At 51.9% G+C, this 23,803-nt stretch overlaps 1 protein-coding gene across 1 annotated transcript in view; it reads right to left on the bottom strand.

The window, feature by feature from the left end:
* LOC104355060 (rho GTPase-activating protein 39-like) overlaps positions 1-23,803 on the bottom strand; it is a 45,903-nt gene that overhangs the window by 5,784 nt on the left and 16,316 nt on the right. The window contains exons 5-9 of the mRNA XM_086474934.1: positions 23,260-23,685; positions 12,986-14,294; positions 8,531-9,077; positions 7,090-7,179; positions 636-709 (exon numbers count right to left, since the gene is read on the bottom strand). Coding sequence (XP_086331060.1) covers positions 636-709; positions 7,090-7,179; positions 8,531-9,077; positions 12,986-14,294; positions 23,260-23,685 — 2,446 coding nt within the window. The remainder of the gene's footprint in view (positions 1-635; positions 710-7,089; positions 7,180-8,530; positions 9,078-12,985; positions 14,295-23,259; positions 23,686-23,803) is intronic.

Here is a 23,803-nt window from a genome sequence, read left to right as displayed (position 1 = left end):
GAGGCCCCAGAGGGATTTGCAGAAATAAAAGACGACCGGATCTGGCTCGGAGACCTAGGACAAACAGGCTGAGGCTGCCTGCCAGCTTCCACAGCCCCACGCAGAACTGTGCGGAGGAAAGGGAGGTGAGGGATTTCCAGATAGCACAGAGCACAGAGGCTCCCCTCCACGCCAGACATCTCCACTGCATCATTTTTTGAACTGGGAATAGACAACTCTGCGGTAAACCAGCTGCAAGACCCAGCCGATGCAAGCTCTCAGTGGCAAAGTGAGACTCTTCCCTCACCTGAAGAAACCAAGTGATGCACATCCCCTACCCAGACAGCTCCTCTTACCCTGGGGACAGGTAAACATCAGGTTTGCTCTCCACGTCCCTACAGCAGGGAGCACCTAGGCGTGTGCCTGCCAGCACAGCAGGCACTGATGCCTGCCAAGAGGATGGCAGGACCTGTGCAGCAGCCCTCTCCCACACGTTCACAGGCAGGTGAGCCCTGAGCAAGCCACCCCCGCTCGCTCTATCTCCATTTCCCACCCCTGGATCAGCAGTGACTTCCAAGAGCCGCAGGGCCAACTGCTCTGGGAAGCAGAGTGCTGTGCAGGCAGCCTACAGACCTGGGGCCGAGGCAGCCACTCACCTTTTTTCCCCCAGTGACGGCCACTTTCTGGAGTTTCCGGTAGCAGTACTTGGCGTAGGTGCTGATGGGCAGGCCTGGCAGGAAGGAGAAATGAGCTGTCAGCCTGCAGCACCATGCACCCACCACACTGGAGCCGTCCAGAGAGCACCCGTGCAGCAGTTCACCCCAGCACGAACAGCCACCCCCCTTCTGCACAGCCTGCTGTGCGGGCAGGGCAGAGAGACTGCCAAAACCTCACACACTGAGCACCCCGAAGCCTCCCAGCCCTGCAGCCCCATGGCAGGCAGCGTCAGTGCAAGTTGGTGCTTGGGCTTGGAGGGATTCACCTTCTGAGTCAAAGCTCGCAGCTCTGCGCCTCCCAGCCCCACTCCTGCAGATCTCCACCTCTCGCATAGGCAGGCTGACGCTGTCCTGACTCAATGCAAGGCGCCCATGCGGCATTCATGGCCCAGGCAGGCACGGGAGCGTGAGTCCTCACTCCCAGCAGCACGGCTGGAGTTATCTGGCACACAGACACAGGCCTGGGTATTTACGTGTTGCCTGATCTCAGCCAAAGAGCATGCAGAGCCAGCCTCCTGCCACAGATTTCAAAGTGTTTTAAACAAATTGTTTATGGTTCAAGAACTGCAGTCCTGGGCTAGTGAGCAAGGTAGCAGCAAAGAAAGTTGTGCAGGGCCAGGGAGGCAGCACCAGCAGCAAGAGCGACCTCAGGACGCAAGGAGAGGTGCAGGAAGGTGGCAGGGTCTCTCATTTCTCAACGCCCTGCAGAAGGCTTCCTCACTTTTCTGCCTGCAGCCTCCTCCAGCCCAACCTTGTACCGTGAAGCTCAGGCACGCTCCGTGATACGAGAAAAACTGGATAAATCAGAGCTTGGGAACTTCACGGCAAAAGCTGCAGCCCTCCGCAAGGACGGCTGCTCCAGTTGCACTTGGTTCAGCAAACTCTGAGGGCGATCAGAGCCAGGATTCAGAGCTAATCCCCCCATGACACCAAGCGAAATGTTTGCACTGACAGAGCACTGATTGCTGGGAGAGCTTTTCCAAAACCATTGGCCTTTTGTTCTTTTTTGAGTCAAACCCAAATTGCTTGCTGAAAGCAGTGAATAGATCTGCCCTATTTGATTCCCTGCCAGGCTCAAAGCCTGCAGCAGAGTTCAAAATACTTGTGGCTTTTACAATCTATGTTCTGGTCAGATGCTGTGTATTTCAGATCAGCCTTTCACACACCCTACAGCTTAGATAAGCTGGTCAGGAGCCTGGAGTTCCTCAAATCCTCTCAATGCAGAGGGGGGACAAGCTCTTCCCAAGCAGAACAACAATTCACAAAGGTCAGAGATGCGCTTTCCCCCGTTCTCCTCTCAGCCAGCAGACAAACCATAGTCCTTGGCTCCCCACGATGAAACAAGCACCCCCTGCCTCAATCAATCTGCTTGACAGCTGGAATGGAGCCTCTCCGTAATGCTGGAGCAATGCTGAAGGAGGTACAAGAGCATCCCCCTCTCCCACAGGCAATGGGAAGAAAAGTCAGTTCTAAGAATTTCTCTCGCTTGAGAATATCCAAAGCAAATATTCCCCATATGCAAAAATCCTACTAATCCCAGGCATGATTTATACTGGAAATGTCTAAGGTTAAAGAAAACAAAACCAACGAGCTGCTTTGTGATGCTTCACTATTCCAGGTTGTTAAAATGTGCAGACGTGTCCCGATGCAAAGTGTCATCTGCTTCAAGAAGGAGGGAATGGGAAAAAGACTGGACCGTGTCTCTGCATCACAACAATTACATGGGAGGCAGCACATTCAAAACTAATAATGGGAAATGTTTTTTCACACTGTAATTAGACCATGAAACCCATAATCACCCTGAGAATTTAACAAGGTTTGCAAAGGAACTGGGTACCTTAAAGAGCCTGCATGGCCGACGCGTGGGCAGCAGCTGGACACATTTGCTTGAAGCCTGTTTCAGATGTTCCCAGAAAGCTCCCCGATCCTGGGAAAAGCCTAAAACCTACATCCTGCACTTTCTGCAGCAAGGCATCCTGCCCCCAATGACGACGAAGCTGCAGCTTCTGACCCTCTGTGTGGAGGCAACTGAATTTCAAGCAAATAAACAGCAAACTAAACTTGCCCCAGGTGCTGGCCCTGTTCCTGCCCACAGACCTCAATTACAAAAAAGCAGAAGGAGCCCTGAGGAACGGGGTGACCAGCACTCTTGACATGGTGGGCACAGAACGAACAGCTCCTGCAGCGGCTCACGCCCTAGACCCGCAGCGTGCAGCCTCGCTGCCGTGCCGCAGAAGCCACCCGCCCCAGCGCGGGTGCTCCCAGCCCCCAGGGCATGGACAGAGCCAGAAGGGTGAAAGAGATGAGGCTGGAAGGCAAGCGGTGAGCTGCATAGGGAAACGCAAGGGAGAGGAGCAGAATTTAGCTTTAGCCTCTGCTTTTCCAAACCAGTGACTTCACTTGACCACCTGGCTACTCTTAAAATGCTCAGCTAGAGACTGGCTCCTGGCATGTAGCTCATCACGTATGGTCAGTTCTCCTAACAAGTGGGCCAGGTACCCCCTCCGCTCCCTGGCTCACACCCTCAGCACAGGGACAGGCAGCTTTGCCTGCATAGGCTGGCAAGGGCTCATATTGAAGGCAATTCCACTTCTCTGAGCACATCATCAATCTGTGAAATCCAAGTTAATCTGTTATTTCCTGCGGTGCCGCAGCAGCCCCAGGAGCTCGGGAACAGAAGACAGCTAACAACCCACACAGCAAAAAATAGTTTGCGAAGGGAAATATTTTTGCATATGTTGGCCTAGAAACACATGCAAAGAGCATTTTAGAGAACGTCTTTTTCTATAACAAGTTAAAATCCAGGCAGGGCACACACAGGAACATACCTTCTGGAAGAGACTTGAATGTTCTCCTGCCAAAAAATCTCTTAAAAAATGCAGCAAACAATGTGGATTCAGAACCTGGCCATGGGACACATATTTTAGCACAGCAGAAGCTGTTGTCTCAGTATTTCTCCGATCTGCTGCAGCCTTGCATGGACCTCTCAGCCTGGCACAGTCAAAGCAGGCTCTCAGGCTGGGGCCCCGTCTTGCTGTGCTCCTTAGCACAGGGGTACGTGCCTCCTGAACAGCTCAGCTGGGCTTTGCTCCAGTGCCGCTCTCCGGGCTTAGATCTGCCCAGGCACCACTACGTTCCAGCAGTGTTTTAGCCCCTCTTCCTCACACTACCAGTGCCTCCTACTGCATCCCAGCAATGCTGCTCCATCACCAGTCCCTATATGGGAACTGCCGTACAGCCCAAAGGGCCGTACGAGTCAGCAGCCTGCATCTGCTGCCAGGAGGATAAGAAACAGATACAGAATCTCTGAAAAATGAGTATTCCCCTTCGAAAATCTACATCTCCCGACTAAGAGCAAGTGGGAGACACCCTGAGGCAGCGCTGCACCTGGACTGTTAACCATCAACTGACAGACCACCCTTCTTTGCATTTATCCCATTTCTTCCCAAACCTGTCTGTACTCCTAACCTGCACAGCACCCTGCTTTGCCGAGTCAACGATTTCATTTTGTGCGTCAGGACAGAGCCTGCTGCCCAACAACAAAACCATGCGGTTTCCAGTTCTGCTATGACAAACGACAAGACATTTTCTTCTTCTCGCTTTCCCCAGGCGGCCTGCAGCTTCTTTCCACCCACTGACCTTCTCCCCCCTTCTCTCCTCCAGGTCCAGCTCCTGTGGGGACTCCCCTGACACAGCCATCAGCCCTGGAGGCACCACAGGCAGGACACGCAGAGCGGGCACAGCACGACTACAGCCAGGTGCTGGTTTGCTCTGTCCCTTTTCTACAAGCTTCCGACTCTGTTTGGTTTCTGACTGCTTCCCAGCACCATGTATACATTTCTGGGAATTCATATATAGGCTGCAAAATGTCTTTCCCTCCTTGAAACAGCTACGTAGGAGCCAGCTGCTGCACGTGCAGTTAGGGACGCCTCCCCCATGTACAATACTTCGCTTTTATAGACATACTTTTCTCTGCTGCTTGATTGCTCAGTTACTCACCGTCGTGAGATCCCTCTGCACCTTTAGTTTTTACAATCCTGAATAATTTCGTACCGACGCTGAGCTGTCAGTTCATTATTTGCTTCCTTGTATAGACCCAAAGCCCAGCTTACATTCCTGCAGGATCAGCAGACAATCCTCCTTCTGAAAACGCATCATTTATTTCTGTTACTCTTCTTTCTTTCAGTGGGTTATTGATCTATGAAAGTATCTTGCACCATCTTCATGTTTCATTTACTCACAGAGAACTACACTAGAAGATGAAGACTGCAGAGGTAAGCATGGGAAACTTTAAAACTATTTCTTTCGGTGCATGTCAGATGCTAAACATTTACTCACCCCAGTGTTTATTTACAAGCCTCTGCACTGAGGGAAGTTGTGTGTGTGAATTCAGTGCTTTAACACTGTTTTTCAGCGGAAGACTTACATACTTGCCTACATATCTACTATTCAGTTCTGTTTGAAGACATTTAATTTCCTTATGGATTTCTATGCTAAATTGCTGCTACAGCACCCATAAGCATCGAAGTATTTCAGAGCTACTAATGAACTTCTCACAACAGCCTTGCAACTTCAGGGAGCTGCATCCTACCCATCCCCCACATGTCTGGCAAGCAGGGCTGGTGGAGCAGACACAGGCATCCCAAAGTAAAGCCTGACCTTTCCAGCCAGCAGCAGATAGAACCTGGCATGTTCCTGCAGGATCTCCCCTTACTTCAGGTGCAGCTGAGGTCAAGTCCCAGAAAAAAATTCTCAGCATTATCAGTCACCTGTGAAAGATCTGGTTCAAGTGACCGGCCAGCCCTCCTGCCCCTCTGCTGCACCCCTCGCCACCTCGGCAGAACAGCTCATTGATGCTAAAGCCCGAGTTTCCTGACAGAGTGGGTTTGCTGGGTGCCAGAAAGCAGCCAGGGCCCAGCGAAGGGAATGGCGTGTGACCTGTCACCAGAGCCCCAGCTGAGGCCACGCAGGCACTTCTGACTTTCAAGTTGTCCTGGTTTGTGCTTCATTCTGAAATTTTACAAAGCTATTCTGCAATGCCTTTTTCATAACTTTTCATATATATATATATACATAATTTATATTTTTTAAATTTTAAATTTCTTCTTTTTAGGCAAAAACTACATCCAGCTTCCTAAGCAGCAGCACACGCAACATAGACAAGCAATTACACAGAAGAGCCAGCTCAGCCCACAGCCAGCACATGCCCTGCACAGAGCAATCTCTGGGTAATTGTCCCATAAAGATATCAAAGTCCCCCTGAGCAGAAGCAAAATGACTTTTTGAAGGCTCAGAATGGGCTGAACAATCCTGGGCCTGGACAGGAAAGGAAAAAGACATGTCCCTACCAGAAATACATCCCTTCTGTGCAATTTCAAGGTCTCTGCTCTGAATCCCACCAGAGAGAGAGAAGCGATAGATGCTTTTACTACAGGGTCTGCAACCAAGAGGCCTCCTCAGCCACTTCCCAGGCTTGCAGCTGCCTCGGGGGAGCAGTGACATCGGGGAGCCACCACAGCAGAATGCAACTGCCGTGTCCGTGTTTCACATGCCTGCCTGCTGGCGTCACGGAGGGTTCAGCAATGCAGGAAGCTAGACTCCAGCTCTCCCAGATTATATATAAAAATACCAAGGCCACATGACAAACTGCTGCCTGATATGAATTCACAGGGTTGGCTCAAGTTTCCTGAAAGCAACATTTAAAAAAAAAAAAAAAAAAAAAAAAAAAAAAAAAAAAAAAAAAAAATCGAGTGGACTTTGTCTAGCAAGACTTTAGCCAGCTAAAGTATTATCCTGCAGCCAGCAGTTAAAACCTGAGGCTGGAGGAATACATAAGCTCTTGTTCGTTTGGCACGGATGCCATTGCAAGCCCTGGACTGCAGAGTCCAGGAATGTGGGCAAGGAGAAGCCAATACTGGAGAGAAAAAAGCAGTGCTTTTTGCCAGATATCAGTGTCCTCCTTGAAGGCCGTCAGGTTGGGTGGTGGTTTACAACATCCATTACTGCAAACAAGACTGGTTCTTTTCAACATGGTCATACGGCTTTTAGCACTGGAATGGGCTGTAGGAAACTCCATGGCATACACAGACTAGTGGAATTACAGCCCCAGGTCTGCATCCAAACTAAAATCTCTTATCTCACACAACTGTGAGTGAAAGGGGTCCCCCCCTGCCACCATGCTGCTACCCAATCCACGTGCTGCCCAGCTGCCACCCACACTGCTGATTCATGCTCTGGTCAAACCTCTCACACCAGCCACCTGCAGTAAAGTTTCCTGAATCTAAGTCTATGCACTTAAAGAAATGGTCCAATTTTCAGTGGAGCTCAGCATCCCCCTGTCCGAGGTCAGTGCAGTCCTCCATCTTGGCTCCCCGCATGTTGTGCCTCCCTTTACCTTCATCCTCCGTGTTTTGTTTCCTCTTTTTCCTGGATTTTGAATTCTTCTTAGTTTTCAGATCCACAAGCTCCTTGATGCGCTGGGCAACTGAAAATTCAAAAGAGGCTCTGGATTAATAATCTGGAATGATAAAATACCAAAGCCCCAACTGCCCTTAGACATGGTAGCCAGCCTAACTCCAGCATGAGGAGGGCTGCTCGGGCGAAGGTCCTGAACCACAGCTGGCTCCAAACACCCCTGAGTGAGGCCCCCAGAACATCACTCAACTTCTCCAAATGGCCAAATAGTTGAGAAGGGGCTCCAGGTAGCAAGCTTACGCCTAAATAACTTACTGCCCAAATACCAGCAGAAGGAACAACCCACTCAGATAGATTACTCCTCCTTGCTGCCTGCGCCTTGGTGCTGGCAGGGCGATTTTTTGCTCCTGGGCCAAGCATAGCTGGAGGGGATGGTTCTGGGAAAAGCGACAAGGGTTTAAGATCCTCTCGGAAACCCAAACCACTGCGTCACATCCAGCTGTTCAGTGAGGGAACTCCACGTTAAGGCTACAAGCATGAGACCAGAAGGCAAACATTGTCATTGCATCAGTGCTGCCCCTGTGACCCACCTCCACCACCAAGCTCACTAGCAGGGGCATAGAGGTGCTGGGGCAGCACTTCTGCCCCTGCCCTCGAGATCTGTGGGGGCTTTAACCTGCATCTGAAGCCCCAGGCGGAAACAGGTGCTCTGGTTTCTCGCCTGAGACTGGACAGCAAGCACGGCTGACAGTGACAAATCAGCCAACAGACACTCTCCAGGCACTTGGCCTTCCTTGGGTTTTTTTGTTTGTTTGTTTGTTTTGTTTTTTTTTTTGGCACGGGATGCTATAACAATTTAAAATTGGGGTAATAACTGAGTATATGCTGGGCTGGTCCCTGAGGTTTCTGAAGGACAGATAAATCGCATCTATTCACAACAAAAGCCAGCATCCTTCAGGATCCTTGACTATTTGCCAAGTTAAGGCTTGTTCATAGAGTTTGCAATGGCTCCCTTAAAAAAATTCTGTATTAACATTCATCTGTGTTAATATTACTTTTTTTTTTTTTTTTGCCTGCTTTAAGGAACTTTGAAGTGAATCACGTCTTCAGAGAACCCAAGAAACTCTGCCCTTGGCAGGTCCAAATCTGCTCTTTTCAGTGCTCATCTTGCCATGCTGATCAGCAAGATGAGCACAGTCCAGGGCTGGTGTTTCTTTGCCAGATGCAAGTGAGAATTGCAGGGAGATAAGCTTCCCACCAAGGAAGAAGGAACTCACCCAGCACATGGTGCTCTCACTGACGGAAACCAGAACACTGGCTGGTGACTAACTGTTTTTTTTAAAAACCTGACAACCCTGAATAAGTGGCACAACCCACCAGAATGCTGCTGGGGACACAGTGGGTGTGCATGAGGCACTTACTGTCTTCATCACTGTCAAGGTGGCGATAAATGTAACCTTCCAGGTAAGACTGAAATTTGGGTGATGGGGAGAAAAAGGCCAGACTGATGGCCATCAGTTCCCAGCCCCATGCCAGACTTCGGTAGCAAATATTATCTGTTGTCTGCCGGATCAGTTGTATGTAGAGCTCATCCCGTAAACCTTGCATGCTCCAGCACTTGGTGACCATGAGAAGTGCCACGTGATTCTGGTCCATGCGAGTCTGGCGGTCTCCCATATAGCTCTGCACCAGTTTGAACATCTCACACGCCTCTTTTTTGATGGTGCGATTGCTAGTGATGAGCATTGGCTTTTTGATAGAGCCGCCATTCCAGGACAGCATGTTGGAGATGGAGATCCTTCGGCGGAAGATGCCCTGCGTGTGCATATTCAGGTTTTTGGAAGCCCAGTCTGCCATGCTGCTCTGAGTGATGGGCTTCCGCAGAGTATTGTAAGGGAAGTGATATGCTATGCAGCTGCCAGGCTGGCTGCTGCTCTCCTGCTTGGGGTCCAACTCTACTGTCCTGGGCTGCAATGGAGAACAGATGTGTTAAAAGCAGCTTAGAAGACCCCTTACCCTGATAGGAAAATCATCAACAGCAAATCTGGAAGCTACCAGCAACTGTAGAGTGGTGAATCTGTACAAAATACCAGCAACAGTGGCTGACATCTATGGTTCTGCAAGAACCCAACTGGCACTGCTGCACACGGATGCTGTCCCCAAGGGAAGCACTGGGACATGGAGTAACAGGGTTGACTGTCCAAGTTGTCCCAGAGCTCTGGGGGACGGCCCAAGCAGTAGCTGGGCCGACTCTCACAGCAGCAGTACAGCTCTGTGGCACGAAGCACACACCAAGGACCCAAGCTGCTCCCCACTCTTCACCTCGCAGTGCCTGTGGAGCCACAGGAGCCCAGGAGGCGGGTAGGGAACACCAGGAGGTGGCAAAGACTAGACAGCCACAGCACTATTAGCTCTGTTTCCTTCTTGCCTTTGCCCTTTGTGGCCCCTACAATCCCACAGGTCGTTCCTGCCTTTACTATTTTTCCAAGTTCTAGCAAAAAAAAAAAAAAAAAAAAAAAAAAAAAAGAGAGAGAGACTGAGACAAACCAAATCAACATGGCTGGAAACCATCAGGAGCTGCTGAGCTTTGGGCAGCCTGTGCTGGGCCAGCATCTCAAAACATGCATCTCAATCCCACCATGACCTGCCTAACGGAAATACTGGCTGGACATACAAAGGGAAGCGGAGGAGTGAAGAGAGGCACAGCGCAGCACGGGCACAGCTCTTTTGACGGTAAGGCTGTCACCCAGGTAGGATAAATTGTGTTTGGGTTGCTGAAGCAAAGCCTGGTATCTGTGTCAGTCAGCTTGACCACCAATGGAGCTGGCTCTCACTGCACCCTACAGACACACCACAAACTCCTGCTGAACAGGTCCTGGTCCTCAGCATCTGTAGGGAAGACAGAGGCTGTGGCTACAGACCCAGCGCTTCTGCGAGTACCACTGCATAGGACTCAGGGACACCTCTGCAATGGGCTCCCTACCATGTTTTCCTATCCAAGACAGGCACAACCTTCCCCAAATCAGATCAGAATTGCTCACAAGTACTGGGTTGTTTTTTCTTCTCTGAGAACTAGGCACAGCTGCTCCCCACCCACAGTCTGTAGTGATTAAACTCAATTACTCCAGGGACAAGTCCACTGATCACAAGTTTACAGAGATAAGCAGCAGAGACAAAGACCTTCCTTCCTTCCAGACTTTGTATGACGTTTTTACATGCAGCCCTTGTCCATCCTTCTTCCCTAGTCGCTTCCCCTATCGCTATGGATAACTACATAATTAGAGCTTTAGTAATACTTATCCCAAGAAAACGATGTGTCATAACTACTTATGAGAATAAGCCGCTTACATTGCCCAGCCAGAATTCTCTGTTTGGGATGGAAGTGGCAGCCTGGGACACATATTGAACTCAAACTCCCAACAAGTTGTTTTAGAAAATGAATTTTTTTGTTAGACTTGAAATTCCCATATACAGCAACTAAATGCTTAATAGCACACACTTTGCTCTGCATTCTCTGAGGAGATCTCCAGCAAGTAGAAAAAGCCAAACAAGATAATCATGAGGTTTTGGGGTTTTGAAGGAAGACAAAGAAATAGAAATCCTGTAAATTTTGGGTTTGCGCTGGAAAAAGTGAAACAAAACGTGCATTTTCCTGCTTTGTATATCACCTTTCACTTGTGTGCCTGTTCACTCTGTTCCAGTCCTGGCCTACAGTGAACCCCGAAATACATGTAGTTCTTAAATGTTTAGAGGAAGCCAGTGTTTTCTTCTTAGTAAGGGGGAACTGCTGAACTCGCAACGGAGGCTTGTGCAGTCCAACCCTTACACATCTTACATCCAACGTGTACCTACATGTGGATGACAGGATTAGCACACATCACACTCCACCTCTTATTGCCAGCCTGGGGCACAATCACTTCTCCTGCTTTTCTACTTTGTTTTGTTTTTTATCCCTTGAGTTACCTTTCTACCTCCTCACCCTCTCTGAATTCACTGTGTAAAAATCCCTGCCATCTCCATCCTTGGTCTCCTTCCATGCCCGGGATTGGCTTCCTTCCTACTACTCTAATTGCTCCTTCAGCATGTTACTTCTGAGGCTCCATCTCCTCACACTCTCTAGAGCTTCAACAGGCTTTTGGTTCTCTCCTCTTCTCTCTGTAGAGTTTCTCTCTCAAATGTGGTTCACACAACTACCCAGCTATCATCTTCCTGCTGTCAGTACACATACACCTCTGCCCAGCCTGTCCTAGAACTTCTTCCCACCCTCCTCAGGGAATCACTTTCCTTGTTTCCTCATTCTCCTCTCCATCACACAGGCCCAGCACAGGACATCGCTGGTGACTAAAGCCACACACTGCCATTTTCAGGCAAGGCCTGCTGTATTCTCTGCAGTCTCCTGCCCTCCTTACTTGGACTCTTACATCCCAGAGTATTTCTGTAAATAGAGTATTTATTTATCGACTTGTTGCCTTTACCACAACATCCATCTCCTTACATCTTCCACCATATTCTCCTTCTCCATCCTACCACAGATTACTTATTTTTCTTAATTTTCACAGCCTATCCCCAACCCATCATCTCTTGTGCATAATAAAGACATCAAGTCTCAGCTCTCCCTGTCAACGCATCCTGAAGACTGGACAGCAGTCTTCCAACAAGTCTAAAGAGGCTGTGAAATGAAGTTGCTGAACTATTAACTGCAACATGTGAGTTCTGTAAACCAAACCTGGCCCTGTGCCTGAAAAATGGGAAACAGGGGAACATGACATCAGTTTTAAAAAGGGTTTCAGGTTAAAACAAGGCACTTTCGATCAGAAATTACAATAAAGAGGAGATCATACATGCACAAATCTGATAGCAGGGGTAGGGGGTCAGCCTGGCTTTTCATGAAAAGTTACACCTCCCAGGTCTACTGGAGCAATCTGAAATGGCCAAGGAGCTTTGCCAAGTTTCTTCATGAAAGGTTGTGGACTAGCAAACAGGAGAGAAGACCAAAAAAAGGGTTAAAATAGTCATTTTTCATGCTGGAGGCTTGCTATCAGCTGTGCCTCACAGAAGAGATGCAGAGACTCAGGCTGTTCAGCAGGAGTGAAATAATTCGAAGAGTGAACAAAGACAGAAAGGACAAAATGTTCAGAGGATATAAAATTACCTGTGTAGAACCTAAATCTGAACTAAACCCATGAAAGCAGGAGGTTCCTTCAAATCCAAATAGGAGAAAAGATGGCAAATTAAATTCTGCAGAAGTGCTGTGTTATAGAGCAAACCTCTTTACTTGTGCATGCACACTAATGGGCTTTAAAATAGCTATTTCCAACAAGAAGAGGCTAGAGTCACTGTCACGGGTTTTCTGAATATTTCCATTAAGTGCTCAGGAACAATCATGACGGAAAACAGAATATGAGGAACTATTAGAAAAAGAAGAGAGAAAAAAAAGAGAAAATGCTGCCATGTGGTGCTGCAGATCCTGGCACCTGCATCCCGTACCCCACCAACTCTGGCCATCCCAGCTGTCCTGGACACCAGCGCAGAAAGGATACGTGAGGGCAAGGGCTACCAAAGACGACATAAGCGCCAGTAAAATGATCAGGCAGTAGATTTACCCTAATAACACAGGAGAGCTACTCCCAGTGCTGAGGCCTTGCTGGACATAAGCCCCTCCACAATTCCCCCTCCGCTCATGCCACTGGTCTGAAACTGGGTCTCCACCTGCAAAGCTGTGAAGCTTTGTGACCCATTTGCTATTCTGCAGGCACAGACGTGTTCCACCTGCAGCACATCCACTAAAGCCACACGGGAGCAGACCAGTACTCGGCTCTGCACCACCACAGTCCAGCAAATGCATGCAATCTAACCTGGTGTAGCTGCGGAGGTACCTGGGAGGAGTGGTGTGTAGCATCTGATGAAGCCAAACTTGTCTGGCTGGTCACAGTCTTTTCTAAAGAATCTATTTTCTCAAAAGTCCTCTTCTGCCTCACTGTGTCCTGTGGGGCAGCCACATCGTTGGGAAAGCTGCCCCTGCTCTCCAGGCCCTGCCTATACAGAGACCTATTACTAGCGGAGACATCGTCCCTTGAGCTCCGGCTGATGCATTTTTTCAAGTGATCAGACTGAAATCTGACTTTGCTGCTCTCTGCCAGGATGCTACTCTCCAGACTTTCAGCATCGAGGCTGGCTTTGCTTCCTCTGCAGGCTGCTGACCTGCCCACCACAGCACGCATCTCGGCAATCAGCTTATCATTCAAAGCCGTGAGCTCACTGCTGCTGCCCACAGAGCCAGGTCGTCCTTGACCTGTACCTTGCCTCCTTCCTTTCCTTTTTCTCAAGCTTGGAGAAGGGCCAGTAGAATAACCAGAATCCTGATGGCTTATACCGGTTGGGTACTCTTGAGTTTGCAGGCTGTTCTGCCGACTGTGGTGGGCTTCCATGTTCTTGAGGACGTTGGCTTCCAAGATCCTCCAAGACTGCTTGAAGCTGTCCTTTGAAGTAAGCTGACCAGGCAGTTTAGTGGAGGCATCAGCTGTTGCAGCAGGAGAATGGGAGAGTTTGGAAGATTGGTCAACATTGACCATGTGTTTTATATATTCTCTGCCAGCTGGGCTGTATTCAGTGGAAGAGGGATTTCTTGCATGCTTCTTTGCAGCTTGCTGCTGTTGCATACATGGATGCTGTAATAATTTGGTTGGTTGCAGCTGCTTTTTCAAGCTATTGCTTGGTGACCTTGGAGGAGACATGCCACTCATATTGACGCTTTCAGTGTCCATATCTACTGGTGGCTCATCATAAATTGGAGGCTCTAAAGATGGCTCATCATATATAGGTGCAGGGGAGGCATACTTGGGGGATGCAGGCTGGGGGGTTCCTGTCTGGCTCCTTGGAGATGTTTGAGACGTTGGACCATTCATCAGCACTAGGCAAAACCCACCATTCTCTGTCTTTTTGATCTGCATAGACTGCTTTGTTTCTCCCATTGGCATTTGCTTTGTGGCTCCAGGGCTCCGGGACGTGGATTGAGGCTGAGCATACATGGCTGGTTTTGGAAGAGATTTTTGGCTGTTGGCCTCTGGAGCACTCTGCAGCTGAAGCGAACTGTTTGAAGAGCTCTGTATCTGCCTCAGACTGTTCACTTTGACCAACATGGCTGCTTTTGTGCCTGGCAGAGGCTGCCAGTGGGTGGGAGTCTCCCTAAAAGAAGAAAGATACAAATACAGGCGATTATTTAAGAATTATATTAACTGAAGTAGCTTCTACTTCTATGCAAATACCAGATTGTTAGTCTCAAACTGCCTTGCAGATTCCCCAACCAGCTGTATCAGCTCCTCATTGTCTTCTCCTGGAGATCACCCTTCCCGAAACAGAAACACATTGTTGTTACGCACATGATAAATTTCTGAGTCATGAACGACAGAAAAAACGAGATGGAACAAGTTAATTGTACTATAACCTGTCTGGTATCAGCAGCACTGAGACAGGAAACGACCTACACTTCCCGAGGCTCATTAGCTAGCACGGCACCCAGAATGACCAGCTGAAGACCAGTAAGCTATTCTGGACTGCTCAAGCAGTGCATTGGAAAACAATCCCAAGCATCTACCTTTGGATTGTCAAACTATGATGACAGTCCTTCCAGACCACGTTATTTTTTGATCTAAGTTTCCAAATGCATGCTTATTTTGCAGGAAAACCTATGAGGTCTATGGGAAGTGTACGGGGGCAGATGTCCTGGTCTCAAAGGGTGTGTGTTACACTCCCACACAACCCACCAAGCCTCTGTGTAGAGCATCCTCCCAGTCCAGTCGAGATGCCCTCACATCTGCTTCCCTTGGCCAAACCTACTGGCCCAGCTCAGCTCTCCTGGCTGTGCAGTCCTCCTCTGCTGGGAGTATCCTCTAACCCGTGGTGGTACTTGGGGTCCACCACAACCCAACATGCCCACTGCAACATCCCAGTCCCAAAGGCACATTCTGCAGTGTATTAACAACCTGGTGTCAGGCTGTGGCTATAGATGGCCTGTACTTGTAAGCTCTGAGGAACAGGGAACAGAGAGACTGTTCTACCAGCCTGAGCTTCCAGGTCTTCAGAGGCACCACTGTCCCCAGGAAGGTCCCTTCAAATGTGGTCCCATTTTGTGCCATTGCTCTGTGTATCCACTACCAGCCATCACTGGGCAAGACCTGAGGGTGTGCTGCGTGCCCCGTCTGTGACAGGAGATGTTCCTTCACAGACATTTTGCTCTATTTGAACCTTAATACTTGTTCCCCATCCTGCACTGCTGACCTGTCCTGCACGGTCCCTGCACTCGCAGATGGACCCACCTCCACCACATGCCCAGAGCTGCGTCTCAGAGATGCTACCTCCTGCTTGTGCATTCCCCGCCAAGTCCCTAGATATCCAGACATTCCAACCCTCTTGTGCTATGCTCCTGCTCCCCAGAGTCCTTTCACTAGCCCCCTCCTTCAGCACGGCTTCCCTGGGGGTGCTCTGCCTGTCCTCCCCACCATGGCTTTCCCACCAGGGCAGGGTGTGTCTGCACACACCCTGTTCTCCCCACACCCCACCCCAAGAAGACATGTCTGCCTCACAGCAGCAGTCCCACATCATTGTGGGTGCCCTACTTCACCTGTGCTCCCCCGGTTACCTGCCCCATACCCAATATCCCATGTCTGCTCCCAATCACTCCACTCCTAAAGGGGTAGCGTGCCCCTTCCCCATCCACTGCTTACCGTATTTTCATCAAAACATGCTCTTCAACGGCACTGCGTCGCTGTGAATCCCACCTCAGCCCAGCAGTGCCAGGAGAGGCACAGGTGAGGCCCACCCTGCCCTGCCCTGGGCACAGCAGCTGGCTCCTGGCCAGGGTCCAAAGGCCCCGCCGCCGTCCAGCCCCACCGCTGCCGCTGCGAGGCCTGGCTCCTTCTCCGCAACAGACACGTGGCTCTGCCTCCTGCAACTACCCAGGTGACCAGAGAGGGTTTGAGAAAGGGCCGCTGTCCTCTGCGTCCCACTCTGGGGTCTCCCATGCTCCAGGGAGCTCCCCCAGCATCTCCTGCTAAGGCACAAAGGGTTTTACTCTAAGGGAGTTCCTGACACTAGTTTGAGATGGAGATGCCATCGCTGTGAGGAAGGACTGTCCCTCAGCCACTGCCCCCTGCTCACAGCATCGCAGCCCAGGACTGACCTGAGCCATGTCCCAGGAGCAGCTGCTTGGGAAACACTGAGGGATTTGGGATTGGCCACCCTCCACCTGCCCAAGGAGCTGTCAAGCACCGTCCCTGCTTTCCTACTCCTGTTTTGCCATCAGAGCTTGTCCTCCGCATGCTTCATCCCAGAGGTGCGATGCCTGGAGTAGAGGGGGGACTGACAGCAGCGCCAAGCGAGGTCATGGGCAGGGAACAGCCCGGGCTAATAGTAGGATGGGGGGGCCACAGGGACCGCTCCTCGCACCAGTGCATCCCTCCTGCATGCGGCCAAGCCTCAACCCCAAGCGCAGGCGCTGCTGAAGGCCCGGTTGTTCCTCAGAGAGCTCCTGGAGTAACAGGAAGAACCAGAGCAGCAACATTTAGTAGGCTTTTAAATGAGCATTTCTGACACCCCTCCATCTATCCCTCCGCTTGGCTGTACCAGCGGCTCATTTTGCAGCAGGGAAGTGAGACTGGCAAAGAGCCGTGTCAAGGACAAGCAGGACAGAGCCACTCACGGGCTCCTAACCCGGCGGGCAGGCCAGGAACGATCGCAAAGGAGTGATTTTAACTCAACGCTACAGCTGGAGCAGCATCGCATCTGGCCCAGCACTATCCAGCTGTTGGGTCCCCGGGGAGAAGAGCTGCAGCCCTGCAGCACTACAGCCCCTGAGCTGCACGCGTGTCCTCCCTGCCTCGAGAGACCTCCAGCCTTAGCAGGGTTGGAAAATAACCCCGCACTCTGCAGGAAGGCGCTGAACCCCACATCCCATGAGCCACCTCCCAAGGTTAGTTCTCTCCCTAACCTACAATGTCACGCCTCCAGCTGAACCACCCGCTTGGCAAAGACTTGGCAGATCCACCTCCATCAGGCACGGCACAAGCAGACTCGTCCCCCCACACAGGCTCAGCATTCACTGGTGCCTCCCAGCATTGGCAGGCCCACCAGTGCCCACTGCGCCAGCACTCAACCAAACCCCTGGCAATTCAGAGTGGCAGAAACTCAGCCTGAAGCCCTGCTGCCTCCTTGCTCAGCTCTGGGCGGCAGCAAGGAGCCTCTCCCTGCCTGCACGGCACCTCCTGCCCGATCAGTCATACCAGTGCCTGTCCCAGTCCGCACCCACATGGCAGCGCTGGGCACGTCCCAATCCGTCCCTGCTCAGGTGTAGGGCTGGGCATCTAAGCAGCACCACTAGCCCATCCTCCAGAGACAGGCTCACACCCCAGCATGACACTATGATTTCAGGGTCCTGTGGGACCCCAGCTAGTGACGACCTCCCCCCCGCAACCATGAAAAAGGGCAAAGCCCAGATTTTAGCCCTCGGACAAACAACGAAGGATTTAATTGGGAAAAGAAAAGGAAGGGCTGTGCTCACGGCCTCCCCCAGAAGACAAGCTGCCTACCTGCGACCCAGAGCCAGCTGGAGGGTGACAGGCACCCCAAAGCACAATGGCTTCCTTCGCTGGGGTGGGAGGAAGGCATCCCACATCTTGGCCCCGCCCAGGACAGGAGGACAGGGTGGGGCCCTGGCACAGGCTCGGCCACACAGGCGGGACACAGCGAGGAGCAGCAGAAGCTCTGCGCTGGCACAGGGCTCTCCCTGACCTGCTCCAAGGATGGCCCGAGACCAGCTAGCAGGACAGCAGGACAGGTTAGACAGACGGCCATGGCAAGGCAACAGGTTCTGCCACAAGCAGCAAGCCTCCCCGCAGCAGGTTTTTTGCACTTGCAGTCTGCACCCCAACAGGCAACAGGGCCGGAGAAACAGGCTCCGCTGCCTCCACAGGCTCACCGTCCCTCCTTCAGGCTGAGGGTCAAAGCTTGCATTGGGACCCAGCCCACCCCAGGCTGCTTCAGACCAACGGCTGTGAACCCCCGGAGCTGGCAGGGCCCAGCAGTGCCCAGGCAGCTCTCAGGGGACAAAGACACTGGGACCTTTTGCACAACAGCCACGCAGAGTGGCTGAACAGGGTGGGCTGCAAATATGCAGTCAGAGGAGGGAGATGAGCAAGGGACCCAGAGGCTTCGCATTCAGGGCTGGTGAGAGACTTGGGCACGTTCCTCATGCCACAGTAGTGTCTGCATGGCTCTGCTGAGGTATGCAGGACGGTTACGCAGTGCCAGAGGAGACAGGGGAGCTGTGCCAATTCAGTGTCACTAGGGGCACAGGGAGCCAAGCTCCAGCTCCCTGACCAGGAGGCTTGTAAGTGAAAGTGGCGGAGAAGTGAAACCTCTAAACATGTGCCACATCCCACTTCACCGTCAATCTTATGTTAGACACAATGTGCCATCCCCAGCCTCCCCGGCCGCTGAAGAACAGAGGAAAGAGGCACCACTGCAGAGAAGACAAGGCTTTTTTGAAAGGACCATGTCCACAGCCATGAATGATCTCTTGGGGCCATGGCTGGATACAGCTTCCCTCAACCCCATCGGCAGGCTGCTGAAAAGACCGAGCAGAGGAGAATGGGGACTTCCTGACTTCCCAGAATGGAAAAAGGTTCAGCCTTGTCCTTTTGAGCAGTGAAAGCCTGACAGAAAGCAAAGCCAGTAGCGGAGAAACCTCCCAATGCAGCCTCTTGGCCACCAGCAGCAGAGACCCTGCTGAGTCCCCTGAGATGGTTCCTTCAAGGAATGCTTTCAAGTAGCTCTAATATAAACACCACAGCCCAGTGCCCGCTTTCCCAGCCCGCACCCAGCTCCAGCAGGCCCAGCATATCCAGCAGCTCTTCCGAGGCTCCGGAGCTCCGTTATTCGCTCTTCCCTCCCAGAAGCCTGAAGAAAAGGCCCTGCACCTCAGCTCTGCCCTTTCTAGCAGCCAATTTCCTGGTGCTTTGACAGAGGTGAACGCACATGGACGTTTGTACTTCAGCAGCACTGCTGTCACTGCACCTGGTGTCCACACCAGAGGCAGGGCTGGAGACCCCACGGAGGCAACCCACCCAAACCCAGGTCTGCACGGCCCCGAGGAGAGCTCTGCGGACACGTGCAAAGCACGTTGTGTTTGTGCGCCCAGCCCCCAGGCCAGCAGCATCAGAAGGAAACAAGCCTGTATTAGGAATCCTGATATGTTTCTTGCCTGATTATAAAGAACCTAATATTGGCATTACTTACACTGGGCCTCAAGAGACGTAAGCCCACAATGAAGGAAACCAGACTTGGAAGAGGCAGAGGCGCCCTCATAGCCACCTTCACGGGCTACATGTCATGCGACTCCTCTAAATCCCCTTCCAGCACACCTCCCTGGTATGGTAAGGCCGAGCCCTTTCTCCCAGTCCGGGATGCCGAGTGACAGGGAAGGTGGGCAAGAAGGGGACAGGAAACACAACCTACTGCCCACGCAGAAGGGACCCATGAATCTCCTGTTTGGGGAGACAGGGCATTACTGGGCACAGTAGATTTCTACCTGGAGGACTTTGAGATGCATTGTTATCACAAGGGGAATCTCGGAAACCCCACTCTGAAACAAGTCCCCAATGCTGGGAGAACAATGCGAAGAGGAGGAAAAGGGCCAGTCCACAGGGACAGTGGGGCTGGGGATGGCAGAGCCCACTTGCAGCCCTGACCAGTGACATACCCAAACGCTGCAGACCAGCTGCTCTGCTCCCAGCAAGACTGTCCTCTTCAGGCCTCAGCCCTCCACCGTGACCAGCCCTTTCTCACCCATGAGGCCAAGGAGCTCTGGCAAACCCCAGCAGGGCTCCAGTGGCTCACCAGATACTTCCAAAATGCTACCAGCTGCTTTCAGCCCCAGACTAGTCTCACAGTCCTCAAGGGAACACGTCCATCCTCTGCAGAACTTTCCAGCATGTAAAAGGATCACTTGGCCCCCATCTCCCCTGGAGAGAGCCCGTCTTCCTTCCTACTAGGATCCCAACTGCTCAGGAGGGGTCTGGAACTGTAAGGTAAGTGCTGCCCACTGTCCCTGCTCCAGCAAGGGAGAAGCAGAGCTGGTGCTGGGCTGGGCAACCCCAGGACACTCCAGGGACCACAGCAGGGTCTCCTTGTCAGCAAACAGCTGCCATTTGTCTGGGGGTGTCAACCTCCCTGTGCTGCCCGGGGATGCCAAGGGCCAGTGTCTAGAGAAGGCTACTGAGAAGTGCACCAGGCTGGTGCACTTTAGAGCTGGAAGAGCAGCAGCAAGTGGCAGGGCAGCACGAGAGAGGGTGGGATGGAGGGAACAGGCAACAAGGACCAGCAGTGCAGCGCCCACCTGTCCAGGGAGCATTTTCTGCTCTACTTGAGGCTGTTGAGAGCAGCGTGCAGAGGGTTTGGCAGCATCGAGACATGGCAGTGCGCACAGCAGATTTAGCACTGCTGATAGAAGACAGAAGAGAGGGTGGGAAAAATCATTCTGCTAAAAAAAAAAAAAAAACCCAACAAACCTCAACCACAAAGTATTACTGAAAAAAGAATGAAATACCTTCCCCTAGCTCTCTGTGGCATGTGCTTGCAGGAGGCCCCTCTTAGGGACTACATTGGTCTCTTCTGGCCTCTCCATCTATCCTGGGGATGACAAACAAATCTTTGGTACTGTAGTTAGAAACAAAAGCAAAACCGTCTTGGGCACAGGTACCTATAAAGACGTCAAATGCTACCAACAGCACTCAACGTTTTCGCGCTTTGTTTACACAGCTGCATCCCTGCGAGGGAAGGAAGAGGACACGCTTAAGTTTGTCTTTGGAGAACAATGCAGACAACAGAGCTGCCAAGCTTGATGTGCTTTTGCTGTTACTAGACCACGTATGCCAGCAAGGGCATTCCACCTGGGAACACTTGCTTTGGGCTCAGCTCTTTGCTCACCATTTTATGAGCTAGCAAAAGGCAAGAAATCTCTCCTTGGGTGTCAGGCTCTGGTAGGGAAATCTTTCTCTGCCCCATAACCAGACATGCAACCTCTGCTCACAAATAGCAGTGATGACACGTGATGGATGTACAAGGGAACTGTGCTCAGTCTCCCGCTTCCAAGAAAGCGGCTTCCGCAGGCAAATGCTGCCAGCTTACTGGTGTGAGCAGGAAGAGCCTCACATGTCCAAGCAGCCTGTTACCTCCCAAGTGAGCTGCCACTCACATCTTTCTCAGCGCTTGCCCTTCAATAGAGTTTGTTGCAGGCTCAGAGTACCCCAAGGTTGCTGCAAAAACTTGAGCTTGGGATGAAATGAGGGAGGACCCCTTCCTACCCCCCTTCCTTGCAAGGGAACCAGCACTGTCACCCGAGATGCTGCCTGGCTGGCAAGGAAAGGTAAAGCAAACCCCTGTCCACGTTGCATCTCTCCCCTTCCTCCTCTATGAAGGGGCCTGCATAGGGTCCTCCTTGCCAAGGGGGCCAGAGAACTGGCCCTGCTTATCTCTCGAGGTACAGCCGTTACCCAGACTGAGGCAGAGGAGGCCACATTCCCCTCCTGAGAGCCTGAGTCAGAAATATTTCGGACCCCGTGGAGCTCAGGATATTTTATGCCCTGTGCGAGGCTCTTGCACTCACTTCTCTGGAAATATGCAGTTTGTCAGCACCCATCCCAGCTGCCCCAGAGCACTGGGCTGCAGAGGGACAGGGAGGGGAAGCTGGCTGGCTCATGGCAAATCCCACATGCCTGTTGCTCACCTGTGGTCACTGAGGGGGGAGGGGCGGGGGCAGACCAGAGGGAACTGGGAGCTACTAGCATTCAGCTTCAGGCATTTCTCACTGTTCAGGTTTCTCCTGGCAGGGCAGGGATCATCCTCTGGATAGGTCTGAAGCTCACAGGGGCTGCTCATGGGGCAGGAGGTATTAAAAGCATTGCAGGCACCACTAAAGCTCTGGGCTCTTTCTGGTGCACTTTATGTGCATCACCAGTGTCTCCCAGTCATGAAGATCTGAAGTGAATACAGGAGCATCTTGCAGGGGGCAGCAGACCTCAGTTCAGGGTGCTCTGGAGTATATATTTTCCAGAACCACCATCCTACCTGGTGATTTTCACCATCTTGGCTTTTTTCTTCTCTCCTTGCCACACCAGACACACAGTGAGGCAACATCAATCCAAAAACCAAGCTGTTAAAAGAAGCCTGGCTTGCTGCATCACCCAGAAGTGGGGACAAGGAGCACCGTGACGGATGGCAGGAGTGCCAGGCTCATCCAAGCTCTGCTCTAGCCCTTGGGTGAGTTACTTCTCAGCGTGACTCAACTCCACTTGCTGCATGGCCTTCCTGGTTGTTGGTACCACGTCCTCCAGGGCAGGATGATGCCCAGACAGGGCAGGAGGAAGGCAATGCAGCCCAGGGTGGAGGGGCCATTGTCGATGAAACTGGGGAGGGAATGCTTTTGTGCAACTGAAGCTGGCAAAGTTTCAATTAAAACCCAAAACCAAACCCAATTGTTGTCAAACTGGTTTGAGTGTAAGAAAATATCTTGGCCAAACAAAACAGCATCCCCTTATCCTTCTTTCTTTTGGGGCTTGATGTGAGCAAATAACTGTGCCCTGGAGCTCTGTCCCAGCAGCCCCACCTCCCACCCTGGCTGAAGCTGCAAGCACCTGAAAGCAGTCAAGCAAGCGGGAAGGGAAAGAGCTGGAGCAGCCAGGCTCACCCGCACACTGCAGCAGCCTAACCCCTTGCACGGCAGTTCAGCCATCCCAGAAAACGCCCCGTGAGCATCCAACAGAGCTCTCGGCACTGTACGACACTCCTGCCCATCCGCTCTCTTCCTGTTTAGCAAAAAGGGCTCTGGAGTGATGACTATCTTTTCATGTGGCCCACCTCACACAAACCAGGCATGGCCCAGACCGGCGGGGACACCACCATCAAGTGGTGAAAGTGGACAGCTATACTCCAGGAAGTGGAGGGCATGCGGTGGTGATCACCGGCCTGGCAGCACTTTGCCCCAGCACTGCACCCTCTTGGGGCAGCACAGCTTCCCAGACCATTTGCCAGGCAGCCAGTACCTTCCTGGGAACTGAACCCATTAGATATAAACAGAAAAGGCTAAAGCTCTCCCTACCTGCCAGGGTCTTTCCTCTTATCCACAGCACAGTCCCCCTTGCCCCTCTCCATCTCCTGTAGGAGGGCCATTTGGATGGGGGTGCTTCTGCCATCGCTGTTGGTGCTGGCCCGCTGCTGCCGGCTCTGACAATCGGGCTGGGAGCCACGCTTCATGGCCTGGAGCTGCGCCAAGGGCACGATGTCACAGCCCTGGGGCCGGTGCCACACCGTCTGCCGCGTGATGGCATTGTAGTAGTAGAAGCGGTTGTTGTTCTGGTCGAAGAGCTCCCACCACTGCTTCTGGTCTGACTGGCGCACTTTCAGGTTGGGAGGGGGCTCCCAGCCGCACTCACCGGTGGTCAGGTTGACATACATCCGCTCCTGGGAGCGGGGCTCGATGATCTCCACCCAGTCCGAGCTGCAGGGACACGAGAGCCGCGTTAGTCTGGGCCACAGGATGGAGGCAAACTGGTTGTCTTGGAGTCCTACAGAGCTGCTGCCTCTGAGTCAGGCAGCTGTGCTGCAGATCAAAGCATTGCTTGAGGCCATTCAGCAACCAACTG

The sequence above is a fragment of the Leptosomus discolor genome, chromosome 17, assembly GCF_034619465.1.
Source record: "Leptosomus discolor isolate bLepDis1 chromosome 17, bLepDis1.hap2, whole genome shotgun sequence".
In the NCBI taxonomy this organism is placed as follows: Eukaryota; Metazoa; Chordata; class Aves; order Leptosomiformes; family Leptosomidae; genus Leptosomus; species Leptosomus discolor.
The sequence above is the reverse complement of the archived record's forward strand: the minus strand, read 5'-3'. Positions and strand labels throughout refer to the sequence as shown.